Raw genomic sequence first — 23,367 nt, 5'->3', positions numbered from 1 at the left:
GGCAACAGCATGGCCATGACAGAGTGACCGAATGAGGCTAGATAGCATCTAAAACATCCAATAATTGACCCTGACACTATAGGGGACGGCATGCAGAGGCAGCGGCAGCAGTGGCAGGCTAGAGAGTCTCATGGCGACATACCCTAAATGGACTCAGGTTTCACCAAAGGAGGTGAGCAAGAAGCGCTGAAATGATTTCCTATGTGAACAAAAGGTTGACGGTATATTTAGTCGATAACACAGCATGGTGGCGACATAGTGACCAAGTTCCATAACGTATCTGGTGAAACACCCGAAAAATTAGCCTGACACAGCTCTTTTGATAAAGGGACGACATGGGGAGGCAGCCAGGGAGACGACTTCCATGATTAAGAGTGACTACTGGGGCATCCATATTGCTTCTATGATTGAAACTTCAGGTCTCCAGCATGGTGACAGATGGGCCGAGTTCCACTATGTATCTGGTGAAACACCTGAAAATTCTGCCTGACACAGCTCGTTTGATAGGGGGATGATGTGCTGTATATCCTCTCGTGCTCCAGCGTCTGGGGTATAGACAGTTGAAAGTTGCACATGGAGACATTGGTGGACGCTGTGGAGGATCGTGGAGGCGAAATGGACAGGAAACAGCAGGGGCAGCATGCATGGATGCCTCTGAGGCTGCCTAATCTTGGGATGGCGCTGGCGGTCCGCTGCCAGGCGAGCTTTTGCCTGTCCAAGCCCCTGTCTCTCGGCTCCTCCCCACCCAAAATGGGCATGGGGGCCAGAAGCGTTTACCTTGAAAAAATTATAATTTTCAAAGCAGGCCGGGTCGTTTGAATATTTCACCTAGGAATAATGGAATAGCATAGTGGTTCTATTTTTAATTGTTTTTACGGAAATGGTTCCATGATTAAGAGCGACAGTATGGGGCATCCATATTGTGCTGCTATGATTGCAACTTCAGCTCTCCAGCATGGCGGCGACAGATGGGCCGAGTTCCACTATGTATCTGGTGAAACACCTGAAAATTCTGCCTGACACAGCTCGTTTGATAAGGGGACCATGTATGGAGGCAGTGAACTAGTAGTAGATTAAAGGTGCTGCAGTTAAAACTATGTTAGTTGGATCTTGGGATGGAGCTGGCGCTCCGCTGCCAGGCGAGCTTTCGCCAATCCAAGCCCCTGTCTCTAGGCTACTCCCCAAACAGCACTTCTAAGAACCTTTTGTGTAAGATCAAGTGTAGTAGCGTTCTTATAAGTTTGGGATATGGCGGGTGAGGGGAATGTAAACAGATGCGCAAGAAGCGCTGAAATAATATCGGTAAATGATAAAAGTTTGCCAGTATATTTTGTGGATTACACAGCAGGGTGGCGACAAGGTTAACAAGTTTGATGTGGAATCCATGAAAACAACCCAAAATTCTGCCTGACACAGCTCGTTTGATAAGGGGACCATGTATGGAGGCAGTGAACTAGTAGTAGTTTAAAGGTGCTGCAGTTAAAACTATGTTAGTTGGATCTTGGGATGGAGCTGGCGCTCCGCTGCCAGGCGAGCTTTCGCCAATCCAAGCCCCTGTCTCTAGGCTACTCCCCAAACAGCACTTCTAAGAACCTTTTGTATAAGATCAAGTGTAGTAGCGTTCTTATAAGTTTGGGATATGGCTTGAGGAAACGCTGAACTATGAGATTTAACACATGGGCCAGGCATGGCACATGTGTCAGTCTGCCGAGTTGCAGAGCCGCCACCAGGTTACGGCCGTTGTCACACACAACCATGCCTGGCTTCAGGTTCAGCGGTGCCAGCCACAGATCGGTCTGCGCCGTGATGCCCTGTAATAGCTCTTGGGCGGTGTGCCTTTTATCGCCTAGGCTCAGCAGTTTGAGCACCGCCTGCTATCGCTTAGCGACGGCACTGCTGCTGTGCCTAGAGCTACCGACTGATGGCGCCATGCCCACGGATGGTAATTCGGAGGATCTTGGGATGGAGCTGGCGCTCCGCTGCCAGGCGAGCTTTCGCCAATCCAAGCCCCTGTCTCTAGGCTACTCCCCAAACAGCACTTCTAAGAACCTTTTGTATAAGATCAAGTGTAGTAGCGTTCATATAAGTTTGGGATATGGCGGGTGAGGGGAATGTAAACAGATGCGCAAGAAGCGCTGAAATAATATCGGTAAATGATAAAAGTTTGCCAGTATATTTTGTGGATTACACAGCAGGGTGGCGACAAAGTTAACAAGTTTGATGTGGAATCCATGAAAACAACCCAAAATTCTGCCTGACACAGTTCGTTTGATAAGGAGACAATGTATGGAGGCAGCTATATGGACGACTTTTGGAGGCAGCTATGGCGATGACGTGGGGAGGTAGCAATGGAGACAACGTGTGGAGCCAGCTAAAAAGACGACATGTGGAGGCTGCTATGGAGACAATTTAATTTGGCTAGTGCCTGTATGTGGCAGTCCAAAAAAGTTTTCAAACCAGAGGAGCAGGTAGGTGGTCCTCCAGAAAAATTAAATAGATTGAGTGCCTGTATGTGGCACTCCCAAAAATTGCTTAAAACAGAGGACCGGGTAGGTGGTCCTGCAGAAAAATTAAATACATAGAGTACTATAGCTAGAGCCAGTTGGCCCTGGAAAAAAATAGCCAGTTTCCTATGCTTTAGTGTACAAAGAGGAGGAGAAGGAGGACAATGAGGAGGAGGAGTGCATACATTATTCAGGTTGAGCTTCTTTCACCTGGTGGAGAATGAAAATCCAGAGAAATCCAGGCTTTATTCGTTTTGATAAGCGTCAGCCTGTCAGCGCTGTCAGTCGACAGGCGTGTACGCTTATCGGTGATGATGCCACCAGCTGCACTGAAAACCCGCTCGGACAACACGCTAGCGGCAGGGCAGGCAAGAACCTCCAAGGCGTACAGCGCCAGTTCATGCCACATGTCCAGCTTTGAAACCCAGTAGTTGTAGGGAGCTGTGTGATCATTTAGGACGATGGTATGGTCAGCTACGTACTCCCTCACCATCTTTCTGTAAAGATCAGCCCTACTCTGCCGAGACTGGGGACAGGTGACAGTGTCTTGCTGGGGTGACATAAAACTGGCAAAGGCCTTGTAAAGCGTACCCCTGCCAGTGCTGGACAAGCTGCCTGCTCGCCTACTCTCCCTCGCTACTTGTCCCGCAGAAGTACGCCCTCTGCCGCTAGCGCTGTCAGAAGGGAAATACTGTTTCAGCTTGTGCACCAGGGCCTGCTGGTATTCATGCATTCTCACACTCCTTTCCTCTCCAGGGATGAGAGTGGAAAGATTTTGCTTGTACCGTGGGTCCAGGAGAGTGAATACCCAGTAATCGGTGCTGGAATAAATTCTTTGAACGCGAGGGTCACGGGATAGGCAGCCTAGCATGAAATCTGCCATATGCGCCAGAGTCCCAACGCGCAAGAATTCACTCCCCTCACTGGCCTGACTGCCCATTTCCTCCTCCTCCAACTCCTCTTCTTCTGCCCATACACGCTGAACAGTGAAGGACTGAACAATGGTCCCCTCTTCTGTCTCGCCAACATTCTCCTCCTCTTCCTCCTCATCCTCCTCCACCTCCTCCGATATGCGCTGAGAAACAGACCTAAGGGTGCTTTGGCTATCAACAAGGGAATCTTCTTCCCCCCTCTTTTGTGACGAGCGCAAAACTTCCGACTTCATGCTGACCAGAGAGTTTTTCAACAGGCCAAGCAGCGGGATGGTGAGGCTGATGATGGCGGCATCGCCACTGACCATCTGTGTTGACTCCTCAAAGTTACTCAGCACCTGACAGATATCAGACATCCACGTCCACTCCTCATTGTAGACTTGAGGAAGCTGACTGACCTGACTACCAGTTCTGGTGGAAGTTGACATCTGGCAGTCTACAATCGCTCTGCGCTGCTGGTAAACTCTGGATAACATGGTCAGTGTTGAATTCCACCTCGTGGGCACGTCGCACAACAGTCGGTGAGCGGGCAGTTGGAGGCGGCGCTGCGCTGCCCTGAGAGTGGCAGCATCTGTGCTGGATTTCCTGAAATGCGCACAGATGCGGCGCACCTTTGTGAGCAAATCAGACAGATTGGGGTATGTCTTGAGGAAACGCTGAACTATGAGATTTAACACATGGGCCAGGCATGGCACATGTGTCAGTCTGCCGAGTTGCAGAGCCGCCACCAGGTTACGGCCGTTGTCACACACAACCATGCCTGGCTTCAGGTTCAGCGGTGCCAGCCACAGATCAGTCTGCGCTGTGATGCCCTGTAATAGCTCTTGGGCGGTGTGCCTTTTATCGCCTAGGCTCAGCAGTTTGAGCACCGCCTGCTGTCGCTTAGCAATGGCACTGCTGCTGTGCCTAGAGCTACCGACTGATGGCGCCATGCCCACGGATGGTAATTCGGAGGAGGAGGAGGTGGAGGAGGGGTGGGAGGAGGAGGAGGCATAGTAGGCCTTTGAGACCTGGACCGTGGTAGGCCCCGCAATCCTCGGCGTTGGCAGTATATGAGCAGCCCCAGGGTCAGACTCGTTCCCAGCCTCCACCAAGTTAACCCAATGTGCCGTCAGCGATATATAGTGGCCCTGCCCGGCAGCACTCGTCCACGTGTCCGTGGTCAGGTGGACCTTGTCAGAAACGGCGTTGGTCAGGGCACGGATGATGTTCTCTGACACGTGCTTGTGCAGGGCTGGGACAGCACATCGGGAAAAGTAGTGGCGGCTGGGGACCGAATACCGAGGGGCGGCCGCCGCCATGAGGTTTCGAAAGGCCTCGGTCTCTACCAGCCTATAGGGCAGCATCTCCAGGCTAAGCAACTTGGAGATGTGGACGTTGAGGGCTTGGGCGTGTGGGTGGGTTGCACTATACTTCTTTTTGCGCTCCAGCGTCTGGGGTATGGAGAGCTGAACGCTGGTGGATGCTGTGGAGGATCGTGGAGACGAAGATGGGGTTTTCGCACGGGAGGTGTTGGGCCGTGGTCCTGGGCAGGGGGCTGACTAGCAGATGACACAGGGGAAGGAGCAGTGGTGTGCCCGGCCGGAGGTGAACGGGCTTGGTGCCATTGAGTGGGGTGTTTAGCATTCATATGCCTGCGCATACTGGTGGTAGTTAAGCTAGTAGTGGTGGAACCCCTGCTGATCCTGGTTTGGCAAAGGTTGCACACCACAGTCCGTCGGTCATCCGGTGTTTCTTTAAAGAAACTCCAGACTTCTGAAAATCTAGCCCTCGCCACGGGAGCTTGACTACGGGCAACATTTGGCGCTGATGCACCAGCTCTGGCCCTGCCTCTCCGTCTGGCCCCACCACTGCCTCTTCCAACCTGTTCTGCTATAGGACTCGCCTCTGTCTCAGAAGCACTGTGTTCACCCGGCCTATCAACCCAGCTTGGGTCTGTCACCTCATCATCCTCCGATCCCTCAGTCTGCTCCCCCCTCGGACTTCCTGCCCTGACAACAACTTCACCACTGTCTGACAACCGTGTCTCCTCATCGTCCGACACCTCTTTACACACTTCTTCCACTACGTCAATAATGTCATCATCACCCACAGACTGCGACTGGTGGAAAACCTGGGCATCGGAAAATTGCTCAGCAGCAACCGGACAAGTGGTTTGTGACTGTGGGAAGGGTCCAGAAAACAGTTCCTCAGAGTATGCCGGTTCAAATGCCAAATTTTGCTGGGAGGGGGCAGACTGGGGGGAAGGAGGCTGAGGTGGAGGAGCCGGAGGAGTGCTGATTTCGGTGACATGGGTGGACTGCGTGGAAGACTGACTGGTGGACAAATGGCTAGAAGCATTGTCCGCAATCCACGACATCACCTCTTCGCACTGTTCTGGCCTCAACAGTGCTCTACCACGAGTCCCAGTAACTTGAGACATGATGAACCTAGGGAGTGTAGCTCTGCGGCGTTCCCCTGCTCCCTCATCAGCAGGTGGTGTCTCACCCCGCCCAGGACCACGGCCTCTGACCCCTGCAGTAGTTGGACGGCCACGTCCACGCCCTCGTCCTCTACCCCTAGCCCTCGGATTAAACATTGTCCAAATTAAAGTGTAAACTTTTAATTTTTTTTTTTTTAACAAAACGATGCTATCCTATTGCTATGGCTAGTTTCTAACCTACACTGACAGCACACAACTGGATTTTGTGCTGTGCCTGATGACTTTGAGCTATAAAATGAAATAAAGGTAAAAAAAAATAAATCAGCAGACTCTGCCTAATTCTAATCAAACCCCTAATAAATTGTCCCACTTCGGTGTTTGAGGTGGATATGCGTGTCACTAAAAGCTAAACACAACGGTCGCAGGTCTCCCAGCAAATTCCTCACAATATGGTACTAGCTGCACTACTAATGCCAGCAAGCCCAGCCACAAGCAAACCAAAAAAAGGAAAATATAACGCTATTGTAGGCCTAAGTAAGCCGTTGGGGTTCTCTTATGGCTATTTTGTAGCCTACAATGAGAGCACACTGCTTTGCAAGATGAGTTTGAGCTATAAAAAGAAATAAAGGTAAAAAAAAATAAATCAGCAGACTCTGCCTAATTCTACTCAAACCCCTAATAAATTGTCCCACTTCGGTGTTTGAGGTGGATATGTGTGTCACTAAGAGCTAAACACAACGGTAGCAAGTCCCCCTGCTAATTCCTCACAATATGGTACTAGCTGCACTACTAGTGCCAGCAAGCCCAGCCACAAGCAAATAAAAAAAAAATGTATAACGTTATTGTAGCCCTAAGAAGGGCTGTTGGGTTCTTGTAGAATCACTCCTGCCTAACACTATTCTAATAGAACAGCCTAACGCTTTCCCTGACCAGCAGCAGCTCTCTCCCTAGCGGCATCCAGACACAGAATGATCCGAGCAGCGCGGGCAGCGGCTAGTCTATCCCAGGGTCACCTGATCTGGCCAGCCAACCACTGCTATCGACGTGTAAGGGTACCACGTCATGCTGGGTGGAGTGCAGAGTCTCCTGCCTTGTGATTGGCTATGTTTCTGGCCGCCAAGAAGCAAAACGGAGGGAGCTGCCATTTTCTCGAGCGGGCGAAGTATTCGGCCGAGCAACGAGCAGTTTCGAGTACGCTAATGCTCGAACGAGCATCAAGCTCGGACGAGTATGTTCGCTCATCTCTAGTTATAACTTTTGAACACTGTTACTTATCAAAGTGATTCTGAGATAGTTTTTTCCCCACATGTTGTACTTCATTTTAGTGGTAAATTTTGGCTGATAAGTTTTGCCGGCAACTTTTCATACGTGAAAAGTCGTCGGTTGCGTCTTTTTCTACGCCAGGCAGGGGTGGCGTAGGTTAAATGCTGTGCTGCTGGCAGCCCGATACATCAAGAGGCAGAAGCCTCTTGATGTATCGGGCTGCGAATTTGCAGCGGCGGGGCGATCATACGCTGGCGCACGAGCCCCAGCGTTTGATAAATATCCCCCATAGGCTGGAACTGGACCTTTATCTGCAGCTGAAGCCCGAATCAGGCAGATGAGATTCTTATGTTTAATATCAAGCATGATAAACCCGGGGCACTTACTCATAGATCTTAAGGGGAAAGGTGATCCAGTGTAACAGCCTGGAAAGCCAGAAACCCTAACCCTCAGGGTCATTAGCATAAATTTAAAAGTTGATTTTATAAGGATGGAGACTATGGATAACAAATCCTAAGAAGATTATCACAGTCACGATACCTGGATCTATGAGTAATGTCCCTGGTTTATTTTGGCTTTCAATACACATGTAGAAGAGCTATTTCAGGACCTAGTGTGGCTAAAAATGATCACCGGCCGGTTTAATCTCCTTGCTCCATGTTCAACCTCTCTTGTGAAAATTCCTGGATGGCTTCCCGGTCAGAATGGATGAATGATGTGGGAAATATTACTGATGGAACGTGGCAATCAGTTTTAGACGCCGTTCCATTGTGTTCCTTTGGAGAAGCAAGTCAATTGTTGCAATTGTATATTATTTCTACGTACATTCAGGTAACTGTATCTCCTGTGAAGTAGTAGCCATTGAAAAGGTCTTTAAGCCAAAAAAATGAAGGGATCACACAAGGTGTTTGCTGAAAAGAGAAAAATTTTGGATCTTTCTACTAAAAACATGCATTCCCTCAGGTTTGAATAAGAGACAAGACATTATTGGGGCTCATTTACTTACTCGGTCCATTCGCGATCCCACGGCGCGTTGTCCGATGTTGATTCGGAGCTTGCCGGGATTCACTAAGGTTCGTGCCCCCGATATCCACTAGGTGTCGCTGCTGCGCTGAAGTCCGCCGGAGTTCACCTGCTTCGTCCCGGTGTATGTGAGTGCTATTCCTGCGACACTCATTTTTTTTTGTGTTTTTCCGAATCCGTCGGGTTTTCCAACGGCCACGCCCCTTGATATCTATCTCGTATAAACCGCCGCTGATGTGCATGCGCCAAAATCCCATGGCAATTCGGCACAAATCGGAAATATTTGGAAAACCCGACAAAAATGCGCGATTCGGACCCTTAGTAAATGAGCCCCTATATATTTTTACTAGCTGTAGCTCCTGCCATTGCCCGGGATAGTAAATAACTGCTCCTAGCTATAACAAAATAGAAATAAAATTATTTATATCTGTCACTGACTGTCAGTCCCTGTCGCAGTCTGTCTGAGCCCCTGTCACAGTCTGTCTCAGTCCCTGTCACAGACAGTCAGTCTCTCCATCTCTCTCCATCTTACCACATACATAAGTATCTTATACTCATTGCCTTTAGTAACCAATCACAGCTCAGAGCTCATACTAATTACCTGTGGCAGAACAGCAACCAATCACGGCTCAGCTTCCAACTACCACAGCAGCAGCAGCAGCAGACAATGGCTCCTGCATATGGTGGGTAATAAGTGGATTTTGGAAAAAAATAGACAATCTTTACTAATAGTTATATACACCACTAGGAGTAGTTCTATACATATAATGTTGTGATAGGTTGTAACTAAATTGTAACCAGTGTCTCCAGTTAGGACACGATCTGTTACAGGTTTTTGCCTCCTTGGAAATATTGTAGCAGAAGTAGTTTATAGAATTGGTATAATGATGAATCCGGTCAGAGATTGTACAACACTGACATCTGCTTAGTAGGTGAGATATAAAGTACTGAGCAGATATTTATTCTCCCCCTTTGTGCTGTCACTTTAGGTAATGATGGAGGAGACGTCAGTGATAATAACTCATAGTAAATGTCCTTTACTTCTCTATGTCTCTGTTACAATAACCTGCTCTTTGTTTCCATGTCTTTCATTTATCGTCAGTTTATTCTCCTAGTTTTTAGCTTTTCTATTATATTTATTATAAGGAAAATGAAGAAATAACAGAAGGAATAACATAAACCCTATAAAAATCCTCCACATCTTCCCATTGTACGAAGACTTTTATATACAATCCCCAGGAACAATTCTTTCTGTTGTTATTACAATAGTAAAACAGCCGGGGATATTATTTCTATAATGTGTAAAACAAAACACTGTAAATAAAGTTTATTGATAATAGAATGTGACAGTATGTGGTGCTGATGGCTCCTCCCCTCACATCATCCTGGTTTTTGATTGGCTGCCTTATCATTATAGAAAAGCTTCTGCTGCTTATGATGTCATGGAATGTTGTGCTGCTGGCTCCTCCCTCCTACAATATGACATCACACGGATATATAAGGAGCTGCGGAACTAAGAATCCTTTGAGGGTTTGTTGTAGGTGTTGGAGGTAAGTCCACTGTGTCCTCAGCTCCTGTTTTGTCCTTCATTTTCTTCTATCATGTCTCCTCCTCTTTAGTAATGGCCACTTCTTTCTTTTTTCTCTGTTGTAGAGTTGGTGCTGGAGAGTTATAGAGTGAGATTGCGGTAAGTTCATCTTTCCTGTAAATGTACAATGTCTTCCTGCAGCCACCACTAGGGGGAGCTCTCTGTATGCAGGTCCCTCTGTATATAATAATAGCTGTATAAATCTGTATGTAGTGAGCGCCCCCTTGTGGTGGCTGCAAGATGCATATTAAGAACTAGATGTGGCAAAACCCCTCTAGAGTTTTGCTCTAGAGCCCTTTAAATTACTGATAACTGTGGACAATAGCAGGGAAGGGTATTGAATGTAGTTTTATAATAAATTGTATTTTGGGTCTCCATTGGTACCTTTTCTGGGTTCATGAACCTTTCATGGGTGCTGTAGATGGTTGCTATATAATGGAGTCTTGATGATCACATATATAAAAACAGAGGGAACCCTAAAGTATTCACATCTTAGGATGTGCATAGTAGTTGATGATGTCTATTATGTCTCCATGTGTAGAGATCGTACAGGATATTCTGGGCACTAATTATCTTTTTTTGCTTACAGAATGGATGACTACGAGGCGATTGAGGAGGCAGAGGTGGAGGAGTTGGTGATGGAGGTGTATAATAACATCGGAGCGGAGGAGATGGAGGAGATTTACATCAGGCAGGAGGAGAGTGATGAAGAGGAGGGTTACATCGGTGATGAGGAGGAGGAGGAGGTGGAGGAGACAGGAGTGGAGGCGATTTACATCAGCCAGGGAGAGAGTGATGAAGAGGAGGGTAACATCGGAGAGGAAGAGGAGGAGGTGGAAGAGACTGAAGTGGAGGTGATTTACATCAGGCAGGAGGAGAGTGATGAAGAGGAGGGTTACATCGGAGATGAGGAGGAGGAGGTGGAAGAGACAGGAGTGGAGGCGATTTACATCAGTGAGGAGGAAGTGCCCGAGATGAAGGAGGAAATTAACAGCAAGGAGGAAGAGGAGGAGGAGATGGCGATGTAAGTAAATCTGTCAATAATTTCATTATTTACTTAGGATAGGACATATAGTTGCAGCACTTCTCTATATAACAGACCACATCACAATTTGCATTTTCCAATGAGCTTTACACACATGAAAGCAGTTGCTATGGGTAACAACTTCACCTTTAATTTCCTCTAATTTTTATAAATCTCCCCCATTGTGTAGAGGAAAGTCCTATCTATAATATGCAGCATATAATTTCCTGACCTTCATATTCCCCAGCGTCACCATGATACATAAAACAACAGTAGAGGAAAGACCCCAATATCTATCCCAGTGTAACACAGGACATAAATCCCTAAATCCCTTCCTCATGCAGTCCCTTCCCTTGCTTGGTTGAACTTGATGGACAAGTGTCTTTTTCAACCATATAAACTATGACATAGAGGAGCAATGGTCTTGTACATGATCTGATTGGTTGTATCTATGGGAATATATAGTGATGTTACATTGTATCGTGTCTATGACTGAGAATCTCCTGTATATATCATGTATCTCATCATATTCCCCAACAGGTGGTGGAGGCGCGTGGCCATGTCTGACCAGCCAGTACGGTAATTACATGACACTACTATTCTGTATAACATTCTGAACTTATATGAAGAGGTTAATTCTGTTGGTAGATTATAAATATTATAGATATTTATTATAATTTCTAAATTTCTATTTTGGGAACTAGTCATGTTAGCTACAACATAGTGGACATGTGGGGTATATGGGGAATATGGGGGACATAAGGGGTATAAAGGGGATATAAGGGGTAAATGGGGGACATGTACAGGGCAGTTCCAGTAACCAGCGCTGTGTTTTGTATTTTAGGATAAGAACAGTGATGAAATTGACTCCATTTACACTTGATACCATGTAAGTTTACGATCTCACAAACTTTGTTGTATCCTAAACAGTATTTTTCAGTTACCATCTCACAGTGGATTATTATGGTTCATCCCATTCTGTTATATGGAAGAATATAGAACCACTATAGACAATTCTTATCCATAATCTGCACCAAAAAGTGGTTAAAGAAAAATCTGATTCATTAATAAAGAAATAATTTATGTTTTGTATCATATAGCGAGGAGGAGCAGACTCCACAGGAAGAGGAGGAGCAGACTCCACAGGAAGAGGAGGAGCAGACTCCACAGGAAGAGGAGGAGCAGACTCCACAGGAAGAGGAGGAGCAAGTGGTTGCAGAGGTGGAGGAAGTGAGTCCAAGAAGGTGAGTGCAAAGCTCAGATATTATAAAATGATTACATACAGACTATATACTGTATATATACTAAGTACCAATAATCCTACATTCTTCTCTCTATTTTCTGTTATAGACCTTTAGGACAGGAGGTGATGGAGGCCGGGGCGAGTGAGGAGTCTCCCCTGTAAGTATAGAAAAGAAATAGGACTGAAAGTATATTGCTGGAGTGCACATAGGGGTCACATACTTTTCTGTGTTGAGCTCTGGCACTCAGAACATGACCCAGAACAATATCAATGTATAGAACCTCCTAGACTGATCCTGGGACACGTCCTCCACCCATGTTATGGAGATGGTTTATCTACTTATTTTTTTCCTTTAGGCCAAGACGCAGGTGGTGGAGACCAAAGTGTTTGCAGAACAGCAGCAGCAAGAAGCGGTAAGTGATATTTCTCCTGAAGGGGTTTTCCCAACAAGTTAGGCCCTATCCACTACAATGTCCGTCAGCTCCATAGAGATGTATGGGACAGAATGGTCATGCACATCCCTCTGCTCCATCAATCTCAGGGTGCGACGAGGGGTCTGACAGAGGTACCTGGAACCCCATCTGACCCCTCATTTTCGTGATCTGTGGGGGTCTCCTCACTGAGACCCCCACCGATCTGCAAGTTAGGCCCTAAGTTGTTTGGTGGGAAAACCACTTTAAAGAGTCTTGCAAATGTATATTGTGTGTAAATTGCTATTCTTGTGCAGGAGGGTACCGGGTGTACATGGTCTAGCACCAGGGTCTCCCCTAAATGTTCCTATGCAATGACATATTAATAATGAAATATTATCTTTCTGCAGCAGAAGCAGCAGCAGGGGAGAGAGAAGACCTTCAAGGTAAATACACAACTTTCCAAAACTCTTTTTACTTCTATTTTGAGGCGATATTCAGATGATGGTACAATGTCTCATGGTCTTGTCTCTTGCAGGTTCCTCAGATTCCTCCTGTGTTGCATCAGCATAGACACGGTAGAGTAGAAGAACCATGAAGAAACAGGAGGAGGACAAGTCCCTTGGCACTGCCTTCTGTAACAGATCTCCAGATGTTGCTACCCCCACCCAGACATTAATGGGATCCATGGTAAGTCTTCTCCATGTAATGGTGCTCTTTTCCCAGGTGGAAGACTCCCAGCATCATAAGGATGCTGGTAGAGGGTCTTCACATGCGGACTCACCAGGAACAATTTCTCCAGGTCTTGTCTCCTGCGGGTTTCTCCGTTTCCTGACATCCAGACAAGATGGAGTAGAACTATCAGATCCCTGGTTCTGCCATCCTGAAGGAAGACATGAACAGCATCATTTATCACCGGCCTTATAGATCTAAGAGTATCCTCTGTGTCTTCCATTGGATAGAACCATTTACCATCTGTTAGTCTGATCCTGGGATGTAATTTCTTCTGCGTCTGATATGTTGGAATTGATCTGAAAGAGGAGAGAAGTTTTGCTCCACTCATCAGCAGTAGACTTCCAGCTTAGGATACAGGAGAAAGACAAGTCCCCTGCCTTCTGCAAAGCCCACCTGACGCTGCCCCCCTCACCGAGACATCACTGTGATCCATGGTAAGACTTCTCCTTGGAAGAGTCCAAACAGCTTCAAGATGATGGTAGAGGGTCTCCACATCAGGGTCCACCAGTAACACTTTCTCCTGGTCTTGTCTCCTGCAGATTCCTCCGGTTCCTTCTTTGCTGCTGCCATTTAGAAACTATGGAGAAGAAGTTTCTGATGCCTGGTCCTGCCATCCTGGAGGAAGGCATGAACAGACATATTCCTATAGAGAGATGACTTGGACCTGGACCGAGCACAGATGTGTCATCCTTAACTGCATTCACTGATAACTATACCACATTATATAAATTTAAAAAAAATAAAGCACTAAAATAAAATGAAGGAGTTTTTCAGTCCTTTAAACAACATTTGAAAACGTCCACTGAGGGTCATAGTTGCATCGCTGTCATGGAGCCCCCCACAAGATGTATCTGCATCACATCCATGATCTAAAGTGTTAGGCTACATTCACACTGCCGTATGGGGGACGTATATACGGCCGACGTATATACGGCCGATATACGTCCCCCATAGACGGCAATGGGCGCACGGCGCCCTACGGGAGCGGTAGGGTGCAGCACACGTGCGGCACCGTACCGCTCCGTACCCCGGAAAAAGATAGGACATGTCCTATCTTTGTCCGTAGTACGGCACCGTGCGCCATAACTTCCTATGGAGAGGGGCGGGGGTGAGCTGCGCTCACCTCCTCCTCCTCTCCCCGTACACTGCCGTTGTCCGCTACGGTACGGTACAGGCGGGCAACGGTAGTGTGAATATAGCCTAACAGTGACTTATGTAGCAGATCTGGGTGTGTTATGTCACATAAATAATCCTACAGGACAGTGAGAGGAGGGATAATTGTGCTGTGTTACATAAGGGACAATCACTAACAGAGTTAATAACAATTGCTTATTAGAAAGGTCAGCAGCATTTATTGAGGTGAATTAATACAACCAATTTACATCTCACTTCAAAGTTGATTTTATGGATGATTCCATCACACAAGGTCATGAAAGACAAAACGATCCAGAAGGTGTTCAACTGCTTGACAACATAGCGGTAGTGGTTTATAAGGTCAATATCTGCTGACATTATTAATGCCCATATAAGTATATAAGATCAAAATAGTCATAAATAGTAAATCATACACAATACCACCGACTTCAATGAAATAATTGTACAAACTTTATTTACACAAGATATGGCAATCAAAAAATACCAAGTTAAAAACAAACATTAAAATCCACAAAAACAGAGATGTGGCGATGGTCTCCAGTATTCAATGTATAACAAGCATTTCACAATACACAAGTATACAACAATCTACCGTATTTTCCGGGCCATTAGGTGCACCGGAATATAAGGCGCATTAGTCCGATGCGCCTTATATATGTAATAATTCCATATATAAGGCGCATCGGACTATAAGGCGCGGGTCGGGGGCGTGGCGGAGGTCCGGGGGCGGAGCGGAGACCCGACGGGACGCGACGCCGAGAAGAGACGCGGCGACGCGGGGAAGGTGAGTGGGGAAGGTGAGGGGGAGGTGGAGGAGGGCAGCGGACAATACTTACATAGGTCCCCGCTACCGGAGACAGCAGATCTCCAGCGGAAACTGCAGACCACGCGGCAGAAGTTGTTCGTGCCGCGTGGTCTGCAGTTCCCGCTGGAGATCTGCTGTCTCCGGTAGCGGGGACCTATGTAAGTATGGTCCGCTGCCCTGTGCCATACATAACAAATTTCCACGGGGAGGAGTGCAGTGTTGGGCAACCTTTTGAGCTTGGTGTGTCAAAATTCGCCAAAAAACCGAGCATAACTCAGGTGGTGTGTCACCTTGACAAAAAAAAACATAATCTTGCGATATTTATAGTTTAAATAACAAATATGTATAATTATTAAACTTCTAGGGTACTTTAACCCTAGGTTGTCTGATTGATCCTACCATGTACTGACATATTACAGTATGGCAGTATATGGGGATTTTCCACATCATCTATTACTATGTGCAAATCGCACATTGTAATAGATCGGTTACAATCAGACAGGTGTGGAAATGCTTAGTAACATGCAAACTTTCAGTTATGAAAGTTCACAGGTTATAGCGAGGGCGCAGGCGCCGCTGTCCGCATCTCCTTCATGAGGAGCGAAATAATCGCAATGTCTGGCGATGACTGTCTTTCATCATACAGTGCACTGACCTTACTCACTGTATGATGTAAGTGGCAGGTTGTCCTCCCTCATCCCTAATGTGGAGATGGTCAGTGTAGAGGTGGCAGAGTTATACTGACATTACTCACTGTATGATGAGAGTGGTTTTCCTCACTGGTCCCTGCTGTGGAGATGGTCAGTGTAGAGGTGGCAGCTGCTGGGACATCACACGAGGCAGCATTGATGTAGCCTCTGTCTGTGCTGCCACCCTCCCCCCACCACTACTATCAGGAGCTGCAGAGGAGTGTCTGGAGTTGATGGCCAGGTCACCTCTCCTGGTGCTGAGCCCCGGGATGATACCTGTGCTGACTGGAGACACAGCTTGGGAAGGAGGTTGAGGAGGGGGGAGTGCTGGGAGCTCAGTTTGTAACAGTCTCTCAGCCTGCACCTGAGGATTAAACTTAACTCCTCGGCGGCCGCGTGTCACTGAAAATGGCTATGCGTGTCAGCACTGACACGCGTGCCATAGGTTCACCATCACTGACCTAGTGTGACTAAAAATGATCACCGGCCGGTTTAATCTCCTTGCTCCTTGATCAACCTCTCTTGTGAAAATTCCTGGATGGCTTCCCGGTCAGAATGATGTGGGAAATATTACTGATGGAACGTGGCAATCAGTTTTAGACGCCGTTCCATTGTGTTCCTTTTCCGGTTGTCGCAATTGTATATTATTTCAAAGCATTTCCGCTACGTACATTCAGGTAACTGTATCTCCTGTGAAGTAGAAGCCATTGAAAAGGTCTTTAAGCCGAAAAAATGAAGGGATCACACAAGGTGTTTGCTCAAAAGAGAAACATTTTGGATCTTTCCACTAAAAACATGCATTCCCTCAGGTTTGAATAAGAGACAAGACATAATGGGGCTCATTTACTTACTCGGTACATTCGCGATCCCGCGGCGCGTTGTCCAACGTTGATTCGGAGCTTGACGGGATTCACTAAGGTCCGTGCCCCCGATATCCACTAGGTGTCGCTGCTGCGCTGAAGTCCGCCGGAGTTCACCTGCTTCGTCCCGGTGTATGTGAGTGCTATTCTTGTGGCACAACTTTTTTTTGAAATTCCGCGGTTTTTCCGAATCTGTCGGGTTTTCCAGCGGCCATGCCCCTTGATTTCTGTCTCATAAAAACCGACGCCGATGTGCCACAATCCGATCGCATGCGCCAAAATCCCGGGGCAATTCGGCACAAATCGGAAATATTTGGAAAACCCGACGAAAATGCGCGATTCGGACCCTTAGTAAATGAGCCCCTATATATTTTTACTAGATGTAGCTCCTGGTATTGCCCAGGATAGTAAATAACTGCTTTTAGCTATAACAAAATAGAAATAAAATTATTTATATTTGTCACTGACTGTCAGTCCCTGTCGCAGTCTGTCTGAGTCCCTGTCACAGACGGTCAGTCTCTCTGTCTCTCTCCATCTTACCACATACATAAGTATCTTATACTCATTGCCTATAGTAACCAATCACAGCTCAGAGCTCATACTAATGACCTGTGGCAGAACAGCAACGAATCACAGCTCAGAGCTCATATTAATGTCCTGTGGCAGAACAGCAACCAATCACGGCACAGCTTCCAACTACCGCAGCAGCAGACAATGGCTCCTGCATATGGTGGGTAATAAGTGGATTTTGGAAAGCGCAGGGTGAAAATTTCAGCTCAAAATCTGGTCTATGACGTTCCCTGAGTCACAGAGAGCGGCTGTGCAAAATGTGGCGACTGTAAACGTGACGGTGCAGATTCCTTTAGTTAAAAAAAGCCCCTTACCAAGTGGTAGATACCTTTAAATAGACAATCTTTACTAATAGTTATACACACCACTAGGAACGCTGTGATAGATTGTAACTAAATTGTAACCAGTGTCTCCAGTTAGGACACGATCTGTTACAGGTTTTTGCCTACTTGGAAATATTGTAGCAGAAGTAGTTTATGGAATTGGTATAATGATGAATCTGATCAGAGATTGTACAACACTGATATCTGCTTAGTAGGTGAGATATAAAGTACTGAGCAGATATTCCTCCTCCTGATGCTTTAGGTAATGATGGAGGAGACGTCAGTGATAATAACTCATAGTAAATGTCCTTTACTTCTTTATGTCTCTGTTACAATAACCTGCTCTTTGGTTCCATGTCTTTCATTTATCATCACTTTATTCTCCTAGTTTTTAGCTTTTCTATTATATTTATTATAAGGAAATTGAAGAAATAACATAAACCCTATAAAAATCCTCCACATCTTCCCATTGTACGAAGACTTTTATGTACAATCCCCGGAACAATTCTTTCTTTCAATAGTAAAACAGCCGGGGACATTATTTCTATAATATGGTGTAAAACAAAACACTGTAAATAAAGTTAATTGATAATAGAATGTGACAGAATGTTGTGCTGCTGGCTCCTCCCCACACATCATCCTGGTTTTTGATTGGCTGCCTTATCATTATAGAAAAGCTTCTGCTGCTTATGATGTCATGGAATGTTGTGCTGCTGGCTCCTCCCTCCTACAATATGACATCACGCAGGTTTATAAGGAGCTGCGGAACTAAGAATCCTCTGAGGGTTTGTTGTAGGCGTTGGAGGTAAGTCCACTGTGTCCTCAGCTCCTTTCTTCTATCATGTCTCCTCCTCTTTAGTAATGGCCACTTCTTTCTTTTTCCTCTGTTGTACAGTTGGTGTCGGTGAGATATAGAGTGAGATTGCGGTAAGTTCATCTTTCCTGTAAATGTACAATGTCTTCCTGCAGCCACCACTAGGGGGAGCTCTCTGTATGCAGGTCCCTCTGTATATAATAATAGCTGTATAAATCTGTATGTAGTGAGCGCCCCCTTGTGGTGGCTGCAAGATGCATATTAAGAACTAGATGTGGCAAAACCCCTGTAGAGTTTTGCTCTAGAGCCCTTTAAATTACTGATTACTGGGGACAATAGCAGGGAAGGGTATTGAATGTAATTTTATAATAAATTGTATTTTGGGTCTCCATTGGTTCCTTTTGTGGGTTCATGAACCTTTCATGGGTGCTGTAGATGGTTGCTATATAATGGAGTCTTGATGATCACATATATAAAAATAGAGGGAACCCTAAAGTCATCACATCTTAGGATGAGATATTGGGTACAATTTGATGATGTCCATTATGTCTCCATGTGTAGAGATCGTACAGGATATTCTGGGCACTAATTATCTTTTTTTGCTTACAGAATGGATGACTACGAGGCGATTGAGGAGGCAGAGGTGGAGGAGTTGGTGATGGAGGTGTATAATAACATCGGAGCGGAGGAGATGGAGGAGATTTACATCAGGCAGGAGAGTGATGAAGAAGAGGGTTACATCGGAGATGAGGAGGAAGTGGAGGAGACAGGAGTGGAGGCGATTTACATCAGCCAGGGAGAGAGTGATGAAGAGGAGGGTAACATCGGAGAGGAAGAGGAGGAGGTGGAAGAGACTGAAGTGGAGGTGATTTACATCAGGCAGGAGGAGAGTAATGAAGAGGAGGGTTACATCGGAGATGAGGAGGAGGAGGTGGAAGAGACAGCAGTGGAGGCGATTTACATCAGTGAGGAGGAAGTGCCCGAGATGAAGGAGGAAATTAACAGCAAGGAGGAAGAAGAGGAGGAGATGGCGATGTAAGTAAATCAATAACTAATTTCATTATTTACTTAGGATAGGACATACAGTTGCAGCACTACTCTATATAACAGACCACATCACAATTTGCATTTTCCAATGAGCTTTACACACATGGAAGCAGTTGCTATGGGTAACAACTTCACCTTTAATTTCCTCTATTTTTTATAAATCTCCCCCATTGTGTAGAGGAAAGTCCAATCTATAATATGTAGCATATAATCTCCTGACCTTCATATTCCCCAGCGTCACCATGATACATAAAACAACAGTAGAGGAAAGACCCCAATATCTATTCCAAGGGTAACACAGGACATAAATCCCTAAATCCCTTCCTCATGCAGTCCCTTTCCTTGCTTGGTTGAACTTGATGGACAAGTGTCTTTTTTTCAAGCATATAAACTATGACATAGAGGAGCAATGGTCTTGTACATGATCTGATTGGTTGTATATATGGGAATATATAGTGATGTTACATTGTATCTTGTCAATGACTGAGAATCTCCTGTATATATCATGTATCTCATCATATTCCCCAACAGGTGGTGGAGGCGCGTGGCCATGTCTGACCAGCCAGTACGGTAATAACATGACACTACTATTCTGTATAAGATTCTGAACTTATATGAAGAGGTTAATTCTGTTGGTAGATTATAAATATTATAGATATTTATTATAATTTCTAAATTTCTATTTTGGGAAATAGTCATGTTAGCTACAACATAGTGGACATGTGGGGTATATGGGGAATATGGGGGACATAAGGGGTATAAAGGGGATATAAGGGATATAAAGGGGGACATGTACAGGGCAGTTCCAGTAACCAGCGCTGTGTTTTGTATTTTAGGATAAGAACAGTGATGAAATTGACTCCATTTACACTTGATACCATGTAAGTTTACGATCTCACAAACTTTGTTGTATCCTATAAACAGTATTTTTCAGTTACCATCTCACAGTGGATTATTATGGTTCATCCCATTCTGTTATATGGAAGAATATAGAACCACTATAGACAATTCTTATCCATAATCTGCACCAAAAAGCGGTTAAAGAAAAATCTCATTCATTAATAAAGAAATAATTTATGTTTTGTATCATATAGCGAGGAGGAGCAGACTCCACAGGAAGAGGAGGAGCAGACTCCACAGGAAGAGGAGGAGCAGACTCCACAGGAAGAGGAGGAGCAAGTGGTTGCAGAGGTGGAGGAAGTGAGTCCAAGAAGGTGAGTGCAAAGCTCAGATATTATAAAATGATTATATACAGACTATATACTGTATATATACTAAGTACCAATAATCCTACATTCTTCTCTCTATTTTCTGTTATAGACCTTTAGGACAGGAGGTGATGGAGGCCGGGGCGAGTGAGGAGTCTCCCCTGTAAGTATAGAAAAGAAATAGGACTGAAAGTATATTACTGGAGTGCACATAGGGGTCACATAGTTTTCTGTGTTGAGCTCTGGCACTCAGAACATGACCCAGAACAATATCAATGTATAGAACCTCCTAGACTCATCCTGGGACACGTCCTCCACCCATGTTATGGAGATGGTTTATCTACTTATTTTTTTCCTTTAGGCCAAGACGCAGGTGGTGGAGACCAAAGTGTTTGCAGAACAGCAGCAGCAAGAAGAGGTAAGTGATATTTCTCCTGAAGGGGTTTTCCCAACAAGTTAGGCCCTATCCACTACATAGGCAATGTCCGTCATCTCCATAGAGATGTATGGAGCAGAACGGTCATGCTCAGGGTGCGACGAGGGGTCTGACAGAGGTACCTGGGATCCCATCTGACCCCTCATTTTCGTGATCTGTGGGGGTCTCCTCACTGAGACCCCCACCGATCTGCAAGTTAGGCCCTAACTTGTTTGGTGGGAAATCCACTTTAAAGAGTCTTGCAAATGTATATTGTGTGTAAATTGCTATTCTTGTGCAGGAGGGTACAGGGTGTACATGGTCTAGCACCAGGGTCTCCACTAAATGTTCCTATGCAATGACATATTAATAATGAAATATTATCTTTCTGCAGCAGAAGCAGCAGCAGGGGAGAGAGAAGACCTTCAAGGTAAATACACAACTTTCCAAAACTCTTTTTACTTCTATTTTGAGGCGAAATTCAGATGATGGTACAATGTCTCATGGTCTTGTCTCTTGCAGGTTCCTCAGATTCCTCCTGTGTTGCATCAGCATAGACACGGTAGAGTAGAAGAACCATGAAGAAACAGGAAGAGGACAAGTCCCTTGGCACTGCCTTCTGTAACAGATCTCCAGATTCTGCTACCCTCACCCAGACATTAATGGGATCCATGGTAAGTCTTCTCCATGTAACGGTGCTCCTTTCCCAGGAGGAAGACTCCCAGCATCATAAGGATGATGGTAGAGGGTCTTCACATGCCGACTCACCAGTAACAATTTCTCCAGGTCTTGTCTCCTGCGGGTTTCTCCGTTTCCTGCCATCCAGACAACATGGAGTAGAACTATCCTGGTTCTGCCATCTGAAGGAAGACATGAACAGCATCATTTATCACCGGCCTTATAGATCTAAGAGTATCCTCTGTGTCTTCCATTGGATAGAGCCATTTACCATCTGTTAGTCTGATCCTGGGATGTAATTTCTTCTGCGTCTGATATGTTGGAATTGATCTGAAGGAGGGGAGAAGTTCTGCTCCACTCATCAGCAGTAGACTTCCAGCTTAGGATACAGGAGAAAGACAAGTCCCCTGCCTTCTGCAAAGCCCACCTGACGCTGCCCCCCTCACCGAGACATCACTGTGATCCATGGTAAGACTTCTCCTTGGAAGAGTCCAAGCAGCTTCAAGATGATGGTAGAGGGTCTCCACATCAGGGCTCCTCAGTAACACTTTCTCCTGGTCTTGTCTCCTGCAGATTCCTCCGGTACCTTATTTGCTGCTGCCATCTAGAAACTATGGAGAAGAAGTATCTAATCCCTGGTCCTGCCATCCTGGAGGAAGACATGAACAGACTTATTCCTATAGAGAGATGACTTGGACCTGGACCGAGCACAGATGTGTCATCCTTAACTGCATTCACTGATAACTATACTACATTATATAAATTAAAAAGAAATAAAGCACTAAAATAAAATGAAGGAGTTTTTCAGTCCTTTAAACAACATTTGAAAACATCCACTGAGGGTTATAGTTGCATCGCTGTCATGGAGCCCCCACAAGATGTATCTGCATCACATCCATGATCTCCTGAAGTGTAACAGGGACTTATGTAGCAGATCTGGGTGTGTTATGTCACATAAATAATCCTACAGGACAGTGAGATGAGGGATAATTGTGCTGTGTTACATAAGGTCATGAAAGACAAAAAACGATCTAGAAGGTGTTCAACTGCTTGACAACACAGCGGTAGTGGTTTATAAGGTCAATTTCTGCTGACATTATTAATACCAATATAAGTATATAGGATCAAAATAGTCATAAATAGTAAATCATACACAATAGCACCGACTTCCATGAAATAAATACCAAGTTAAAAACATACACTAAAATCCACAAAAACAGAGATGTGGCGATGGTATATCAAGCATTTGGCAATACACAAGTATACAACAATCTAAGTAACCAATTTTGGCAGTCAACAGTCACATTACCCACCCGGGTGCATTATACCAAAATTCTAAAGAGGAAGCGACGGTGAAACGTACGTCGGGGTGCTATGGTGGTGGTCCCTTACTATCTTCGGAATTTTGGCATAACAAATGTTATACCAGTGTCTATTTGGGAAATTATAGGTTATACTGCTCTGTGTGTAGAGTCTTGTGCTCATTATCAGTATGTTGGTTTCTTGCCGTTATGCTGTGGGTTGCTGTTTGGAGAGAAAGATTTGGAAATTGTATCACTATTGTTTTGGAATATGGGTCTAATGGTAGTTTTATTTGGTAACCGTATTGTGCTGTAATTCTAATTTGGTTGGTCATGGGCTGTCTCGGGTGGTCCCTCA

At 45.5% G+C, this 23,367-nt stretch overlaps 2 protein-coding genes across 2 annotated transcripts; both read left to right on the top strand.

Annotated features, from left to right (window-relative positions):
- The first annotated feature begins 9,774 nt into the window (after window positions 1-9,774).
- On the top strand, window positions 9,775-13,757 carry LOC140065627 (uncharacterized). Its single transcript, XM_072113208.1, has 11 exons — window positions 9,775-9,831; window positions 10,322-10,756; window positions 11,297-11,335; window positions 11,601-11,645; window positions 11,857-12,000; window positions 12,107-12,157; window positions 12,356-12,412; window positions 12,820-12,855; window positions 12,948-13,099; window positions 13,212-13,578; window positions 13,684-13,757. Exons 2-9 carry the CDS (start codon window positions 10,323-10,325, stop codon window positions 12,994-12,996), a joined length of 855 nt encoding a protein of 284 aa, XP_071969309.1. The 5' UTR covers window positions 9,775-9,831; window position 10,322; the 3' UTR covers window positions 12,997-13,099; window positions 13,212-13,578; window positions 13,684-13,757.
- Window positions 13,004-22,500, top strand: LOC140065884 (uncharacterized). The gene is made up of 12 exons (XM_072113444.1): window positions 13,004-13,099; window positions 18,442-18,473; window positions 18,970-19,395; window positions 19,939-19,977; window positions 20,244-20,288; window positions 20,502-20,621; window positions 20,728-20,778; window positions 20,977-21,033; window positions 21,425-21,460; window positions 21,553-21,704; window positions 21,817-22,176; window positions 22,282-22,500. Exons 1-10 carry the CDS (start codon window positions 13,004-13,006, stop codon window positions 21,599-21,601), a joined length of 951 nt encoding a protein of 316 aa, XP_071969545.1. The 3' UTR covers window positions 21,602-21,704; window positions 21,817-22,176; window positions 22,282-22,500.
- The last annotated feature ends 867 nt before the right edge of the window (window positions 22,501-23,367 follow it).

The sequence above is a fragment of the Engystomops pustulosus genome, chromosome 6 (assembly GCF_040894005.1).
Source record: "Engystomops pustulosus chromosome 6, aEngPut4.maternal, whole genome shotgun sequence".
Lineage (NCBI taxonomy): Eukaryota > Metazoa > Chordata > Amphibia > Anura > Leptodactylidae > Engystomops > Engystomops pustulosus.
This window is presented reverse-complemented; position numbering and strand designations above follow the sequence as displayed.